The 18,185-nt window shown below is 47.5% G+C and overlaps 1 protein-coding gene across 1 annotated transcript in view; it reads left to right on the top strand.

Moving 5' to 3' along the window:
- The window catches only part of LOC139539404 (solute carrier organic anion transporter family member 2A1-like), a 96,789-nt gene that overhangs the window by 30,676 nt on the left and 47,928 nt on the right, over positions 1 to 18,185 (top strand). Inside the window, exons 2-3 of the mRNA XM_071342305.1 lie at positions 10,810 to 10,947; positions 13,459 to 13,621. Of these exons, the coding sequence (XP_071198406.1) occupies positions 10,810 to 10,947; positions 13,459 to 13,621 (301 nt within the window). The remainder of the gene's footprint in view (positions 1 to 10,809; positions 10,948 to 13,458; positions 13,622 to 18,185) is intronic.

Below are 18,185 nucleotides of genomic sequence, written 5' to 3'. Positions count from 1 at the left end.
GGAAGCTTTCTGCACAGTCATCGATCAACTGGCAGCTTTCTGTACAGTCATCGATCAGCTGGAAGCTTCCTGCACAGTCATCGATCAGCTGGAAGCTTCCTGCACAGTCATCGATCAGCTGGAAGCTTCCTGCACAGTCATCGATCAGCTGGAAGCTTTCTTTTTTTTTATTTCTTTTTTTTATCCCCTTTTCTCCCCAATTTTCGTGGTATCCAATCGCTAGTAATTACTATCTTGTCTCATCGCTACAACTCCCGTACGTGCTCGGGAGAGACGAAGGTCGAAAGCCACGCGTCCTCCGAAGCACAATCCAACCAAGCCGCACTGCTTCTTAACACAGCGCGCCTCCAACCCGGAAGCCAGCCGCACCAATGTGTTCGGAGGAAACACCGTGCACCTGGCCCCCTTGGCTAGCGCGCACTGCGCCCGGCCTGCCACAGGAGTCGCTGGAGCGCGATGAGACAAGGATATCCCTACCGGCCAAACCCTCCCTAACCCGGACGACGCTAGCCCAATTGTGCGTCGCCCCACGGACCTCCCGGTCGCGGCCGGCTGCGACAGAGCCTGGGCGCGAACCCAGAGACTCTGGTGGCGCAGCTAGCACTGCGATGCAGTGCCCTAGACCACTGCGCCACCCGGGAGGCCCTAACTGGCAGCTTTCTGCACAGTCATCGATCAACTGGAAACTTTCTGCACAGTCATCGATCAACTATCAGCTTTCTGTACAGTCATCGATCAGCTGGAAGCTTCCTGCACAGTCATCGATCAGCTGGAAGCTTCCTGCACAGTCATCGATCAGCTGGAAGCTTCCTGCACAGTCATCGATCAGCTGGAAGCTTTCTTTTTTTTTTCTTTCTTTTTTTTATCCCCTTTTCTCCCCAATTTTCGTGGTATCCAATCGCTAGTAATTACTATATTGTCTCATCGCTACAACTCCCGTACGGGCTCGGGAGAGACGAAGGTCGAAAGCCACGCGTCCTCCGAAGCACAATCCAACCAAGCCGCACTGCTTCTTAACACAGCGCGCCTCCAACTCGGAAGCCAGCCGCACCAATGTGTTCGGAGGAAACACCGTGCACCTGGCCCCCTTGGCTAGCGCGCACTGCGCCCGGCCTGCCACAGGAGTCGCTGGAGCGCGATGAGACAAGGATATCCCTACCGGCCAAACCCTCCCTAACCCGGACGACGCTAGCCCAATTGTGCGTCGCCCCACGGACCTCCCGGTCGCGGCCGGCTGCGACAGAGCCTGGGCGCGAACCCAGAGACTCTGGTGGCGCAGCTAGCACTGCGATGCAGTGCCCTAGACCACTGCGCCACCCGGGAGGCCCTAACTGGCAGCTTTCTGCACAGTCATCGATCAACTGGAAGCTTTCTGCACAGTCATCGATCAACTGGAAGCTTTCTGGACAGTCATCGATCAACTGGAAGCTTTCTGCACAGTCATCGATAAACTGGAAGCTTTCTGCACAGTCATCGATCAACTGGAAGCTTTCTGCCCAGTCATCGATCAACTGGAAGCTTTCTGCACAGTCATCGATCAACTGGAAGATCAACTGGAAGCTTTCTGCACAGTCATCGATCAACTGGAAGCTTTCTGCACAGTCATCGATCAACTGGAAGCTTTCTGCACAGTCATCGATCAACTGGAAGCTTTCTCCACAGTCATCGATCAACTGGAAGCTTTCTTCACAGTCATCGATCAACTGGAAGCTTTCTGCACAGTCATCGATCAACTGGCAGCTTTCTGCACAGTCATCGATCAACTGGAAGCTTTCTGCACAGTCATCGATCAACTGGAAGCTTTCTGCACAGTCATCGATCAACTGGAAGCTTTCTGTACAGTCATCGATCAGCTGGAAGCTTTCTGTACAGTCATCGATCAACTGGAAGCTTTCTGCACAGTCATCGATCAGCTGGAAGCTTTCTGTACAGTCATCGATCAGCTGGAAGCTTTCTGCCCAGTCATCGATCAACTGGAAGCTTTCTGCACAGTCATCGATCAACTGGAAGCTTTCTGCACAGTCATCGATCAACTGGAAGCTTTCTGCCCAGTCATCGATCAACTGGCAGCTTTCTGCCCCGTCATCGATCAACTGGAAGCTTTCTGCCCAGTCATCGATCAACTGGCAGCTTTCTGTACAGTCATCGATCAGCTGGAAGCTTTCTGTACAGTCATCGATCAGCTGGAAGCTTTCTGTACAGTCATCGATCAACTGGAAGCTTTCTGCACAGTAATCGATCAACTGGCAGCTTTCTGCCCAGTCATCGATCAGCTGGCAGCTTTCTGCCCAGTCATCGATCAGCTGGCAGCTTTCTGCCCAGTCATCGATCAGCTGGAAGCTTTCTGTACAGTCATCGATCAGCTGGAAGCTTTCTGCACAGTCTTCAGCGCAAGACAATTATGCCTACAGGTACATGTAAAGAGCAATCCCTCTTCGTTGTTTGTCATGTATGACAGAGTGAGTAATCGTAAGCAACACCTGTGTTATCAACAATTTGAATGAGTTTGTTCCTTTTACACAATACAGTTTACAGTTCAGTACAGATTACAGTTTAGTAATGAATGATTATCCGGGGATCCAACTGAGTTTCACTCTATAAAATAACTTTTTCACTCTGTAAAATAACTATTTTCTCCTCCATTAAGGTGCGATTGCCCCACCGCTATTTGCCCATAAGAGTGTGTTGACTGTGTTTCATACTATGATGTTGTAATAAGACAGATATAAGCACAACTTACACTAAACCACAGCCCCACAGCTGTCATTAAAGATGCTTCGTCTTTATAATCTGACGTGATTTATTGCCCACTGTGTTGAAGCTATTCTAGTCTGTCAGAAAGCCCAGAGGACTCGCCACAAACAAGCCATCTAGAATCACTCTGAAACCTGAAACATAATATTTCAATGGTTTTATTCTCATATTGAAATAGGCACGAAAAAAAAAAAAATGTATCCTTATGTCTACAAAAAAAAAAAATGTACTCTGAATTGTAGCTTTACACTGAGTTACCCCGAAGCTCCAATTTTCAGCAGAGGATCATTTTTGCCAAACTTGCCAGTCAAACTGATGAACCTTAGTTTTATAATTAAATCACATAACAAAACGTTATTCAGCTTGTTTGGTTTCTTGAGAAAACAGGTCTAGTCAAAACATGAATAATAAAAAATAAAAAAAAGTGCTAGAAAACAAGGATGACATTGTGAAGGCGTCTATTGTGTGTGTTAACAAAGCAGAAAGCCAGGCTTTAATAGGAGCATTAACTGTCCCAGAATCGGACTGGGAGTTGATTATGCCTCTGTCTCAGCCTGTTGGTCTTGCAGCTGATAAATAACAAAAAAAAGGTTAGATTTTTTCCACTGCTGTTTTCATAGTAAATCCATGTCTTAACCTCAACATGCCCCTTTAGCCCTTGGACCACCTTGTGTCTACACAAACCCCAGGAGGTTCTGGAATGGACGAGGCTCAGCCTCCATCCCAAATGGCACCCTATTCCCTACATACAAGTAGTGCACTGCAATAGAGCCTGGTCAAAAGTAGTGCACTGCAATAGAGCCTGGTCAAAAGTAGTGCACTGCAATAGACCCTGGTCAAAAGTAGTGCACTGCAATAGAGCCTGGTCAAAAGTAGTGCACTGCAATAGAGCCTGGTCAAAAGTAGTGCACTGCAATAGACCCTGGTCAAAAGTAGTGCACTGCAATAGACCCTGGTCAAAAGTAGTGCACTATATAGGGAATAGGGTGCCATTTGCGACGCAAGCTCAGTCCATTTGCCTTTTATTCTCCCGTCGAGGAATATAACACTGTCTTTGGTGTGAAAGACCCTGCTTTTCCAGATGACGTTGGCCACGGAGAGAGAGTTCACAATGTGAGCAAAAGGTTAGCAATCACAAGGCCGCCGGGCTAGACGGAATACCAGGGCGCATTCTCAAAGCATGAGCGGACCAGCTGGCAAGTGTCTTCACAGACATATAGAATACTTCATGGTAGGCAGCAGAACTTTTTATCTACGAAGAGAGTATTCATCTGTAAATGTCATGGCTGTCTACATTCCTCCACATGCCAACACCACTCTGGCACTTAACAAACTGTATGGGGTCATAAACAAGAAACCGCTTACCCAGAGGCACTGTTTCTGGTTGGCGGAGACCAACGCAGGGAGACCAAAAACAGTCCTACCTCACTTCTATCAAAATATCTCCTATGCCATTAGGGATGAAAAACTCCAGACTGCTGTTTTATGGGCTCCTAACCGACTGTGTTATTTTGTTAGTTTTTTTCCGCATTATTTTGTACTTTAATGTTGCTGCCACCGTCTCTTATGACCGAAAAGAGCTTCTGGATATCAGAACAGCGACTATTCACCTCGAACTGGACAAAGAGTTTTTTCTTTAATGAGTCCGACGTGAAGGATATACTGCTTCCCAGAGAGAGACCAGGCCCAAAGCCCTGTCATTCACGTGAAGAAAAGACGGAAATACAGGGGGCGGAGATTGGGGTGCTGTCACGTTTCTGACCTTATTTCCTTTATTTTCCTTTGTTTTGTCTTTAGTTAGTATGGTCAGGGCGTGAGTTGGGGTGGGCAGTCTATGTTCTGTGTTTCTATGTTTAGGTTTGTCATTTGGCCTGATATGGTTCTCAATCAGAGGCAGGTGTTTTTCATTGTCTCTGATTGGGAACCATATTTAGGTAGCCTGTTTTCACTGTTGGTTTGTGGGTGTTTGTTTCCTGTGTCAGTGTTTGTGCCACACGGGACTGTTTTCAGTTAGATTCTCGTTGTTATTTTGTATATTTTGTCGTGTTCAGTTGTTTCTATTAAAACATGGACACTTACCACGCTGCGTTTTGGTCCGATCCCTGCTACACCTCCTCTTCAGACGAAGAGGAGGAAATCTGCCGATACAGGTGCCTTGTAAGAATTTGTTGGTGAGTGAGTAACCCTCCTCTACCATCCGTTCTATTAGCCAACGTGCGATCACTGGAGAATAAACTGGATGATCTCCGTTGGAGATTATCCTACCAACGGGACATTAAAAACTGTATTATCTTATGTTTCACCGAGTCGTGGCTGAACGACAGTTGGCTGGGTTTTCCGTGCATCGGCAGGACAGAACAGCTACGTCTAAAAAGACGAGGGGCGGGTGTGTGTGTGTGTATTTGTCAATAACAGCTGGTGCGCGATGACTAAAACTAAGGAGGTCTCGAGGTATTGCTCGCCTGAGGTAGACTACCTCATAATAAACTGTAGACCACATTATCTACCAAGAGAGTTTCATCTATATTTTTCGTAGCAGTCTATTAACCACCACAAACCGATGCTGGCGCTAAGACCCCATTCAACAAGCTGTTTAAGGCCAAAAACAAACAAGAAAATGCTCCTCCAGAAGCAGCGCTCCTAGTGGCCGGGGCCCATAATGCAGGCAAACTTAAATCCGTTTTACCTCATTTCTACCAGCATGTCACATGTGCAACCAGAGGAAATAAAATCCTAGTCCACCTTTACTCCACACACAGAGACGCATACGAAGTCCTCCCCCGCCCTCCATTTGGCAAATCTGACCAAAATGATATCCTCCTGATTCCTGTTTACAAGCAAAAACTAAAGCAGGAAGTACCAGTGACTCGCTCAATACGGAAGTGATCAGATGACGCGGACGCTACGCTACAGACTGGAATATGTTCCGGGATTCATCCAATGGCATTGAGGAGTACACCACCTCAATCACCGGCTTCCTCAATAAGTGCATCGACAACGTCGTCCCCACAGTGACCGTGCGTACATATCCCAACCAGAAGCCATGTATTATAGGCAACATCTGCATCGAGCTAAAGACTAGAGCTGCCGTCTAAGTGTCCGGGTTATAAGTGTCCGGATTTGCAGGACGCTTATAATAAATCCCGCTATGCCCTCAGATAACCATCAAACTGGCAAAACATCAATACATGACTAAGATTGAATCCTACTACACCGACTATGGAGCTCGTTGGATGTGGCAGGGCTTGCAAACTATTACGGACTACAAAGGGAAACCCAGCCGCGAGCTGCCCAGTGACGCGAGCCTACCAGACGAGCTAAATGCCTTTTATGCTCGCTTCGAGGCAGTCAACACTGAACTATGCATGAGAGCACCAGCTGTTCCGGATGACTGTGTGATCACACTCTCCATAGCTGATGTGTGCAAGACCTTTAAACAGGTCAACGTTCACAAGGTCCGGTCCAGATGGATTACCAGGACGTGTACTCAGAGCATGCGCGGACCAACTGGCAAGTGTCTTAACTGACATTTTCAACCTCTACCTGACCGAGTCTGTAATACCTAAATGTTTCAAGCAGACCACCATAGTCCCTGTGCCCAAGAACCCGAAGGTAACCTGCCTAAATGAAGTGCTTTGAAAAGCTGGTCATGGCTCACATCAACACCATCATGCCAGAAACCCTAGACCCACTCCAATTTACATACCACCCCAACAGATCCACAGATTTTGCAGTCTCATTCGCATTCCACACTGACCTTTCACACCTATGTGACACAAGGAACACCTATGTGAGAATGCTGTTCATTGAATATAGCTCAGCGTTCAACACCATAGTGCCCACAAAGCTCATCACTAAGCTGGGACTAATCACCTCCCTCTACAACAGGTTGGTAAGGGTAGGCAACAACACATCTGCCACGCTGATCCTCAACACTGGGGCCCCCTCAGGGGTGCGTGCTTAGTCCCCTCCTGTACTCCCTGTTCACCCACGACTGTTTGGCCAAGCACGACTCCAACACCATCATTAAGTTTGCCGACGACACAACAGTGGTAGGCCTGATCACCGACAGCGATGAGACAGCCTATAGGGAGGAGGTCAGAGACCTGGCAGTGTGATGCCAGGACAACAACCTCTCCCTCAATGTGAGCAAGACAAAGGAGCTGATCGTGGACTACAGGAACAGGAGGGCCAAACACACCCCCATTAACATCGATGGGGCTGTAGTGGAGCGGGTCGAGAGTTTCAAGTTCCTTGGTGTCCACATCACCAACAAATTATCATCAAATATAAATGTATGTGTCACATACACATTTAGCAGATGCGAAAATGCTTATGTTCCTAGCTCCAACAGTGTAGTAACATCTAACAATTCACAACAATACACACACATCTAAAAGTAAAAAAATGGAATTAAGAAATACATAAATATTAGGACTAGACAGGGCTTAATTTCCCTCCAATCGGAGTAACACGGTAAAAATGTATGACTAAGTCGCTTTGGATAAAAACATCTGCTAAATGGCATATTTCTATTTGTTAAGGAATCTCATCCAACCCTTTTAGCCGAATCAGGAAAACTTAGAATAGAGGGAGGAGAGGGAGGAGAGGGAGGAGAGAGAGAGAGAGAGAGAGAGAGAGAGAGAGAGAGAGAGAGAGAGAGAGAGAGAGAGAGAGAGAGAGAGAGAGAGAGAGAGAGAGAGAGAGAGAGAGAGAGAGAGAGTGTGTGTGTTCTGTTACTATCCTGAGGCTACAGACGTACTGTAGACTGAAGCCACAGAGATGCCGTCAGGATATTTGTGTCGTTAATGTGGTTTCATCTATTGATTATGCTATATTCAGGGAGCGTCACGTATTCTAGGGGATACACACGTATTCTAGGGGACACACTCATAGCCTTGGGAATATGTTTTGAGTTGGGGGTGCTAGTAATGCACTCTATGCATCTCCACTCAGTATACAAAACATTAGGGACACCTTCCTAATTTTGAGTTGCCCCCCTGTTTGCCATCAGAACAGCCTCAATTCATCAGGGCATGGTCTCTACAAGGTGTCGAAAGCGTTCCACAGGGATGCTGGTTCCATGTTGACTCCAATGATTCCTACAGTTGTGTCAAGTTGGCTGGATGTCCTTTGGGTGATGGACCACTCTTGATACACACAGGAAACTGTTGAGTGAGGAAAAACCCAGCCTGGCACCTACTACCAAACCCCGTTCAAAGGCAATTCAATATTTTGTCTTGCCCCATTCACCCTCTGAATGGCACACAATACATGTCTCCATTGTCTCGAGGCTTAAAAATCCTTCTTTAACCCGTCTCCTCCCCTTAATCTACACTGATTGAAGTGGCTTTAACAAGTGACATCAATGAGGAATCATAGCTTTCACCTGGATTCACCTGGTCAGTCTATGTCATGGAAAAAGCAGCTGTTCTGTCACAACTTCCGCCGAAGTTGGTGTCTCTCCTTGTTCGGGCGGCGTCCGGCGGTCGACGCCACCGATTTTCTAGCCGCCACCGATCTACGTTTCATTGTCTATTTGTTTGGTCTTTATTGTACACACCTGGTTTCCATTCCATTATTATTTATTCCCTACTTAACCCTCTGGTTCCCACATGGTTTTGTGCGTGTTTGTTCTGTGTTTAGCTGTCGCTACTGTTTTGTGAGCTGGATTGTTTTCCCTGCGTGGAATTTATTTTATTGTCGTCTTGAGTAAAGTCAGTTATTACTCAACCTCTGTGTCCTGCACTCCGTCCCACCTGCTGCACATCGACCCTTTACACGTTCCTAATGTTTTCTACACTGTGTATAATAGCGTTTGCGAAGCATACAGTTGAGCAGATTCGTTTTTAGGATTTCCAGACATGGGGATTTTTCTTTTGTTGCAGGATCTAGAAAAACAATTGGCTTTTTATTTTTATCGTGTTCATAATCATTTGTTTGATCATTTTTATTATTGTGTATCGTTGTTATTATTGTAGGCCTATTTATTAATCGAAACCAGCTCTTTTTAAATTAACAAAACGTGTTTTTGTTTAATTCTGTTGAGACATTTTCACTGGCTAAATTAAGTTTGAATGACGGGTGGTGGTGGGGGGGGGGGGGTTTCAACCCTTTTTAGGTATATTGAATTTCTCCTTTACTATTACAGCCCATATAAACACATGGAATAACACATTCATAAATAGCAAAAAAGACAATCTAAAAATAAATCATAAGGAATAAGGGTCTGTCCTTTATCTAGGAGAAATAAGAAAGCTATATAATCCATTATTTTAATTGGCACAAAACTACCTCCATACTTCCATTCATTTGTACGGGTTACCCCTCGGGCGGGTTACCTCTCGGGCGGGTTACCCCTCGGGCGGGTTACCCCTCGGGCGGGTTACCCCTCGGGCGGGTTACCCCTCGGACGAGTCCCGTGGCACTTATTGTAGAGGAAAACGGAGGAAACCATCGTGTTCGTGAGAGTCTCCACCTTTCCATAGAGTGGTCATGATAGTTTTGTAGGCCTGTTCGGACGCCTACAGACCTTTATGTGAGAAGATCGATTTTCGGGATGTTTCCTGGTCTGACAAACACCACTGTAGCTAGGCCACCTTCCACTGCAGATGTGGAAGGCCGACAGGCGGTGGATTGAGCCCAGGTAAAAAACAGATATCTCTGGTTAAAACGGACAGATTTTGATAGGGAAGCGTTACTTAGATTGACGTATGGGTGCGTCAATAGATTTAAGGATGAATAGAAAATGTATGATAAACGTGAATGTCACCAAGTAAAAAACTACTTGAGTAAAAGTATTTAGTTTAAAATATACTTAAGTATCAAAAGTAAAATAATAAATAATTCCAGATGACAAATAAGTGCCTAAATTTGACAATTTTTCCTGCTAAGCATTCAAAATGTAACAAGTAGTTTGGGTGTCAGGGGAAAATGTACGGAGAAAAAAAGGACATTATTTTCTTTAGGATTATAGTGAAGTAAAAGTTACAGATACCCCAAAAAACAACTTAAGTAGTACTTTAAAGTATTTTTACTGTAAGTGAAACAACTTAATCCACAGCTACATATATTTTTTAGAATCTATTGATCCTCTGTGGTTAAATTACACTCTCTAGTGTAATATTTAGAATTATTGTATTTATGTCTATTCAGACAGGAGTAATATAATGTTGGAAATTGTTATTTATTTAATTTTAGTTAAATTATATCAATTTATCAGGGGGTGCTGCAGCTGTTATAAGTAGTTCTGTGACTTCATATTATTAATGAGCTTTGGGCCAAAAAAATTACTGGCATGACAATTATTTATCATCCCGCTATTTCTTTGATGCCCCGTCTCCACCCACATCTCACACATTGTGTCCTTTGTTTTGTCCTGTACATTTCATAGATTGGTATCTCTGTCTCTCTGTTTCTGTCTCTGTCTGTCTGTCTGTCTCTGTCTCTCTGTGTCTCTCTCTGTCTCTCTGTCTGTCTGTTTCTGTCTCTGTCTCTCTGTCTCTGTCTCTCCTCTTCTAGTTGTTTGTGCTGTGTCATGGCCTACTGCAGCTCACCCAGCTCCTGTACATTTCATAGATTGGTATCTCTGTCTCTCTGTCTCTGTCTCTGTGTCTGTCTGTTTCTGTCTCTGTCTCTCTGTGTCTGTCTCTGTCTCTCTGTCTCTCTCCTCTTCTAGTTGTTTGTGCTGTGTCATGGCCTGCTGCAGCTCACCCAGCTGCTGTACATTTCATAGATTGGTCTCTCTGTCTCTCTCTGTTTCTGTCTCTGTCTGTCTCTGTCTCTCTCTCTTCTAGTTGTTTGTGCTGTGTCATGGCCTGCTGCAGCTCGCCCAGCTCCTGTACATTTCATAGATTGGTATCTGTCTCTCTCTCTCTCTGTCTCTCTGTTTCTGTCTCTGTCTGTCTCTGTCTCTCTCTCTTCTAGTTGTTTGTGCTGTGTCATGGCCTGCTGCAGCTCACCCAGCTCCTGTACATTTCATAGATTGGTCTCTGTCTCTCTCTCTCTCTGTCTCTCTGTTTCTGTCTCTCTCTGTCTCTGTCTCTCTCTCTCTAGCTGTTTGTGCTGTGCCATGGCCTGCTGCAGCTCACCCAGCTGCTCTACAGCTCCTATTTTAAGAGCACCATCACCACCATCGAGAGACGCTTCGGCCTCAGTAGCTTCTCCTCCGGCACCGTCTCCTCTCTGCATGAGGTAGGACGCAGATCTCACTACAGGGCTCTCTCTCTGTCTCCATCTGGTCTCCTGGTGGGGAACACAGTTCTGATAGTGTTTGTGAGTTACCTGGGCAGCAGGGTCCATCGGCCTCGTCTCGTTGGACTGGGTGGCCTGCTGACGTCCATCAGTGCTCTGATCCTGGCCTTACCTCATTTTCTGTCCCAGCCCTATGAGTACGTCTATCGAGTAGTTCATCATGATGTCATACACACTACAACACTATCGAGTAGTTTATCGTGATGTCATACACACTATCGAGTAGTTTATCGTGATGTCATACACACTATCGAGTACTTTATCGGGATGTCATACACACTATCGAGTAGTCCATCGTGATGTCATACACACTACAACGCTACCGAGTAGTTCATCGTGATGTCATACACACTATCGAGTAGTTCATCGTGATGTCATACACACTATCGAGTAGTTCATCGTGATTTCATACACAAGCAGTGGAATATCAATAGCAGTAGATTGTGACATGTAAACAACTGGCTGGTAGGTTCAAGATTGACTACTAATGAATTACATTGTTGTATGTCAATACGACAGTGGTGTAAAGTACTTAAGTAAAAATACTTTAAAGTACTTCTTAAGTAGTTTTTGGGGTATCTGTACTTTACTATTTATATTTTGACAACTTTTACTTTACTTCACTACATTCCTAAAGAAAATAATGTACTTTTTACTCCATGTATTTTCTCTGACACCCAACACTACTTGCTACATTTTGACAGGAAAATGGTCCAATTCACTTTCAAGAGAACATCCCTGGTCATCCCTACTGCCTCTGATCTGGCGGACTCACTAAACAGAGAACATCCCTGGTCATCTCTACTGCCTCTGATCTGGCGGACTCACGAAACACACATGCTTCATTTGTAAATGATATCTGAGTGTATCTGAGCGTGCCCCTGGCAATCTGTAAATTTAAAATGGAAAACAATTTATGATTTTACTTTTACTCTCTGTGTCTAGGTGGGGAACACAGACCTGCTGTATCCTGGTTACAGGGCTCTCTCTGTGTCTAGGTGGGGAACACAGACCTGCTGTATCCTGATTACAGGGTGCTCTCTCTGTGTCTAGGTGGGGAACACAGACCTGCTGTATCCTGGTTACAGGGCTCTCTCTGTGTCTAGGTGGGGAACACAGACCTGCTGTATCCTGATTACAGGGTGCTCTCTCTGTCTCTAGGTGGGGAACACAGACCTGCTGTATCCTGGTTACAGGGCTCTCTCTGTGTCTAGGTGGGGAACACAGACCTGCTGTATCCTGATTACAGGGTGCTCTCTCTGTGTCTAGGTGGGGAACACAGACCTGCTGTATCCTGATTACAGGGTGCTCTCTCTGTGTCTAGGTGGGGAACACAGACCTGCTGTATCCTGGTTACAGGGCTCTCTCTGTGTCTAGGTGGGGAACACAGACCTGCTGTATCCTGGTTACAGGGCTCTCTCTGTGTCTAGGTGGGGAACACAGACCTGCTGTATCCTGATTACAGGGTGCTCTCTCTGTCTCTAGGTGGGGAACACAGACCTGCTGTATCCTGATTACAGGGTGCTCTCTCTGTGTCTAGGTGGGGAACACAGACCTGCTGTATCCTGATTACAGGGTGCTCTCTCTGTGTCTAGGTGGGGAACACAGACCTGCTGTATCCTGATTACAGGGTGCTCTCTCTGTGTCTAGGTGGGGAACACAGACCTGCTGTATCCTGGTTACAGGGCTCTCTCTGTGTCTAGGTGGGGAACACAGACCTGCTGTATCCTGGTTACAGGGCTCTCTCTGTGTCTAGGTGGGGAACACAGACCTGCTGTATCCTGGTTACAGGGTGCTCTCTCTGTGTCTAGGTGGGGAACACAGACCTGCTGTATCCTGGTTACAGGGCTCTCTCTGTGTCTAGATGGGGAACACAGACCTGCTGTATCCTGGTTACAGGGCTCTCTCTGTGTCTAGGTGGGGAACACAGACCTGCTGTATCCTGGTTACAGGGCTCTCTCTGTGTCTAGGTGGGGAACACAGACCTGCTGTATCCTGGTTACAGGGTGCTCTCTCTGTGTCTAGGTGGGGAACACAGACCTGCTGTATCCTGGTTACAGGGCTCTCTCTGTGTCTAGATGGGGAACACAGACCTGCTGTATCCTGGTTACAGGGCTCTCTCTGTGTCTAGGTGGGGAACACAGACCTGCTGTATCCTGGTTACAGGGCTCTCTCTGTGTCTAGGTGGGGAACACAGACCTGCTGTATCCTGGTTACAGGGCTCTCTCTGTGTCTAGGTGGGGAACACAGACCTGCTGTATCCTGGTTACAGGGCTCTCTCTGTGTCTAGATGGGGAACACAGACCTGCTGTATCCTGGTTACAGGGCTCTCTCTGTGTCTAGGTGGGGAACACAGACCTGCTGTATCCTGGTTACAGGGCTCTCTCTGTGTCTAGGTGGGGAACACAGACCTGCTGTATCCTGATTACAGGGTGCTCTCTCTGTCTCTAGGTGGGGAACACAGTTCTGATAGTGTTTGTGAGTTACCTGGGCAGCAGGGTCCATCGGCCTCGTCTCATTGGACTGGGTGGTCTGCTGATGTCCATCAGTGCTCTGATCCTGGCCTTACCTCACTTCCTGTCCCAGTCCTATGTGTTCGACTCTGCCATACATGGTAAGATCAAGGGGTTCAATATATATATATTATTTTTTTATATCTACAATACTCTGCAATACCAAGGACACACTTTTGAATACAAATGCATAGATTAGACATATTCATGGGCAGAGTTTCCATAACACAGATGTGAACCTTAAAAAATGCTTCTTAGTCTACGACTAGGCTTTCGGCTGTGTCCGGGAAACTGGCCGCATGAGTTTTAAAACCTAGTGTATTGTAAGCATCATCCACAGCCAGTCTCCCTAAAGCAGCAAGCATCGTCCGTAATCAGTCTCCCTAAAGCAGCAAGCATCATCCACAGTCAGTCTCCCTAAAGCAGCAAGCATCATCCACAGTCAGTCTCCCTAAAGCAGCAAACATCATCCACAGTCAGTCTCCCTAAAGCAGCAAGCATCATCCACAGTCAGTCTCCCTAAAGCAGCAAGCATCATCCACAGTCAGTCTCCCTAAAGCAGCAAGCATCATCCAGTCAGTCTCCCTAAAGCAGCGAGCATCATCCACAGTCAGTCTCCCTAAAGCAGCAAGCATCATCCAGTCAGTCTCCCTAAAGCAGCGAGCATCATCCACAGTCAGTCTCCCTAAAGCAGCGAGCATCATCCACAGTCAGTCTCCCTAAAGCAGCAAGCATCATCCACAATCAGTCTCCCTAAAGCAGCAAGCATCATCCAGTCAGTCTCCCTAAAGCAGCAAGCATTCCCACAATCAGTCTCCCTAAAGCAGCAAGCATCGTCCATAATCAGTCTCCCTAAAGCAGCAAGCATCATCCAGTCAGTCTCCCTAAAGCAGCAGTCCCAGTATGTTGGACCTGGTTCAGCCTGTCATGGAGTAGAGTAGTATGGTGGAAGAGTGGTGTAGTTTGGTAGAGTGGGGGTGTATTGGAGTAGTGTGGTGGAGTGATGTTTTGGAATGGAATGGTATAGTGGAATGGTGTAGTGGAGTGGTGTGGTGGAGTGGAGTGGAATGGCGTTTTGGAGTGGTGTATTGTAGTGGTGTAGTGGTGTAGTGGAATGGTGTAGTGAAGTGGTGTAGTGGAGTGGTGTTTTGGAGTGGTGTATTGTAGTGGTATAGTGGAATGGTGTAGTGGAGTGGTGTACTGAATTGGAGTGGTGGAGGGGTGTGGTGCATTGGAGTGGGGTGGATTGGAGTGTTGTAGTGTAGGTTAGTGTCGTGGTGGACTGGTGGTATGAAGTGTTGGAGTGGAGTGATGGAGTGGTGGTATGAAGTGTTGGAGTGGAGTGGTGGTATGAAGTGTTGGAGTGGAGTGGTGGTATGAAGTGTTGGAGTGGAGTGGTGGAGTGGTGGAGTGGTGGAGTGGTATGATGTAGTAGAGTGGCGGTGTATTAGTGTGGTGGTGTAGTGAATTGGAGTGGTGGTGTGGAGGGGTGTATTGGTGTGGTAGAGTGGAGGGGTGTGGTAGTGTGGAGTGGTGTATTGGTGTGGTAGTGTGGAGTGGTGTATTGGTGTGGTAGTGTGGAGGGGTGTATTGGTGTGGTAGTGTGGTGTGGTAGAGTGGAGGGGTGTATTGGTGTGGTAGAGTGGAGGGGTGTAGTGGTGTGGTAGTGTGGAGGGGTGTGGTAGTGTGGAGGGGTGTGGTAGTGTGGAGGGGTGTATTGGTGTGGTAGAGTGGAGTTGTGTATTGGTGTGGTAGTGTGTATTGGTGTGGTAGTGTGGAGGGTGTATTGGTGTGGTAGTGTGGAGGGTGAATTGGTGTGGTAGTGTGGAGGGGTGTATTGGTGTGGTAGTGTGGAGGGGTGTGGTAGTGTGGAGGGTGTATTGGTGTGGTAGTGTGGAGGGTGTATTGGTGTGGCAGTGTGGAGGGGTGTATTGGTGTGGTAGTGTGGAGGGGTGTATTGGTGTGGTAGTGTGGAGGGTGTATTGGTGTGGTAGTGTGGAGGGTGTATTGGTGTGGTGGTGTGGGGGGGTGTATTGGTGTGGTAGTGTGGAGGGGTGTATTGGTGTGGTAGTGTGGAGGGTGTATTGGTGTGGTAGTGTGGAGGGTGTATTGGTGTGGTAGTGTGGAGGGGTGTATTGGTGTGGTAGTGTGGAGGGGTGTATTGGTGTGGTAGTGTGGAGGGGTGTATTGGTGTGGTAGTGTGGAGGGTGTATTGGTGTGGTAGTGTGGAGGGGTGTATTGGTGTGGTAGTGTGGAGGGGTGTGGTAGTGTGGAGGGTGTATTGGTGTTGTAGTGTGGAGGGTGTATTGGTGTGGTAGTGTGGAGGGTGTATTGGTGTGGTAGATTGGAGGGTGTGGTAGTGTGGAGGGGTGTATTGGTGTGGTAGTGTGGAGGGTGTATTGGTGTGGTAGTGTGGAGGGTGTATTGGTGTGGTAGAGTGGAGGGGTGTATTGGTGTGGTAGTGTGGAGGGGTGTATTGGTGTGGTAGTGTGGAGGGGTGTGGTAGTGTGGAGGGTGTATTGGTGTTGTAGTGTGGAGGGTGTATTGGTGTGGTAGTGTGGAGGGTGTATTGGTGTGGTAGATTGGAGGGTGTATTGGTGTGGTAGTGTGGAGGGGTGTATTGGTGTGGTAGTGTGGAGGGTGTATTGGTGTGGTAGAGTGGAGGGTGTATTGGTGTGGTATTGTGGAGGGTGTATTGGTGTGGTAGTGTGGAGGGGTGTATTGGTGTGGTAGTGTGGAGGGTGTATTGGTGTGGTAATGTGGAGGGGTGTATTGGTGTGGTAGTGTGGAGGGGTGTATTGGTGTGGTAGTGTGGAGGGTGTATTGGTGTGGTAGTGTGGAGGGGTGTATTGGTGTGGTAGTGTGGAGGGTGTATTGGTGTGGTAGTGTGGAGGGGTGTATTGGTGTGGTAGTGTGGAGGGTGTATTGGTGTGGTAGTGTGGAGGGTGTATTGGTGTGGTAGAGTGGAGGGGTGTATTGGTGTGGTAGTGTGGAGGGGTGTATTAGTGTGGTAGTGTGGAGTGGTGTATTGGTGTGGTAGTGTGGAGTGGTGTATTGGTGTGGTAGTGTGGAGGGGTGTATTGGTGTGGTAGTGTGGAGGGGTGTATTGGTGTGGTAGTGTGGAGGGGTGTATTAGTTTGGAGGGGTGTATTGGTGTGGTAGTGTGGAGGGTGTATTGGTGTGGTAGTGTGGAGGGGTGTATTGGTGTGGTAGTGTGGAGGGTGTATTGGTGTATTAGTGTGGAGTGGTGTGGTAGTGTGGAGGGGTGTATTGGTGTGGTAGTGTGGAGTGGTGTGGTGTGGTAGTGTGGATGGGTGTATTGTGTTGGTAGTGTGGATGGGTGTATTGGTGTGGTGGTGTATTGGTGTGGTAGTGTGGAGGGTGTCTTGGTTTGGTAGTGTGGAGGGGTGTATTGGTGTGGGAGTGTGGAGTGGTGTATTGGTGTGGTAGTGTGGAGGGGTGTATTGGTGTGGTAGTGTGGAGTGTGTATTGGTGTGGTAGTGTGGAGGGGTGTATTGGTGTTGTAGTGTGGAGGGGTGTATTGGTGTGGTAGTGTGGAGGGGTGTATTGGTGTGGTAGTGTGGAGTGGTGTATTGGTGTGGTAGTGTGGAGTGGTGTATTGGTGTGGTAGTGTGGAGTGGTGTATTGGTGTGGTAGTGTGGAGTGGTGTATTGGTGTGGTAGTGTGGCGGGTGTATTGGTGTGGTAGTGTGGAGGGGTGTATTGGTGTGGTAGTGTGGAGGGGTGTATTGGTGTGGTAGTGTGGAGGGTGTATTGGTGTGGTAGCATGTAGGGTGTGTGGAGTGGTAGTGTGGAGTGGTGTATTGGTGTGGTAGTGTGGAGGGTGTATTGGTTTGGTAGTGTGGAGTGGTGTATTGGTGTGGTAGTGTGGAGGGTGTATTGGTGTGGTAGTGTGGAGGGTGTATTGGTGTGGTAGTGTGGAGGGTGTATTGGTGTGGTAGTGTGGAGGGGTGTATTGGTGTGGTAGTGTGGAGGGATGTATTGGTGTGGTAGAGTGGAGGGGTGTATTGGTGTGGTAGTGTGGAGGGGTGTATTGGTGTGGTAGTGTGGAGGGGTGTATTGGTGTGGTAGTGTGGAGGGGTGTATTGGTGTTGTAGTGTGGAGGGGTGTATTGGTGTGGTAGTGTGGAGTGGTGTATTGGTGTGGAGTGGTGGTGTGGTAGTGTGGAGGGGTGTATTGGTGTGGTAGAGTGGAGGGTGTATTGGTGTGGTAGTGTGGAGTGGTGTATTGGTGTGGAGTGGTGGTGTGGTAGTGTGGAGGGGTGTATTGGTGTGGTAGTGTGGAGTGTGGTAGTGTGGTGATGTGGTAGAGTAGTGATGTGGATTGGTTTAGTAGTGTAGTGGTGTAGTGTGGAGGGGTGTATTGGAGTGGTGTGGTAGTGTGTATTGATGTGGTAGTGTGGAGTGGTGTGGTAGTGTGTATTGGTGTGGTAGTGTGGAGTGGTGTATTGGTGTGGTAGTGTGGTGTAGTCGAGGAGTGGAGTGGTGTGAAGCGTTGTAGTTGTGTGGTGTGGTGGATTGGTTTAGTGGTGGATTGGTTTAGTGGTGTGGTGGATTGGTTTAGTGGAGTGGTGGATTGGTTTAGTGGTGTGGTGGATTGGTTTAGTGGAGTGGTTTAGTGTAGTGGTGTGGATTGGTTTAGTGGT

This window comes from Salvelinus alpinus, chromosome 15 (genome assembly GCF_045679555.1).
Source record: "Salvelinus alpinus chromosome 15, SLU_Salpinus.1, whole genome shotgun sequence".
Taxonomy (NCBI): domain Eukaryota; kingdom Metazoa; phylum Chordata; class Actinopteri; order Salmoniformes; family Salmonidae; genus Salvelinus; species Salvelinus alpinus.
The sequence above is the reverse complement of the archived record's forward strand: the minus strand, read 5'-3'. Positions and strand labels throughout refer to the sequence as shown.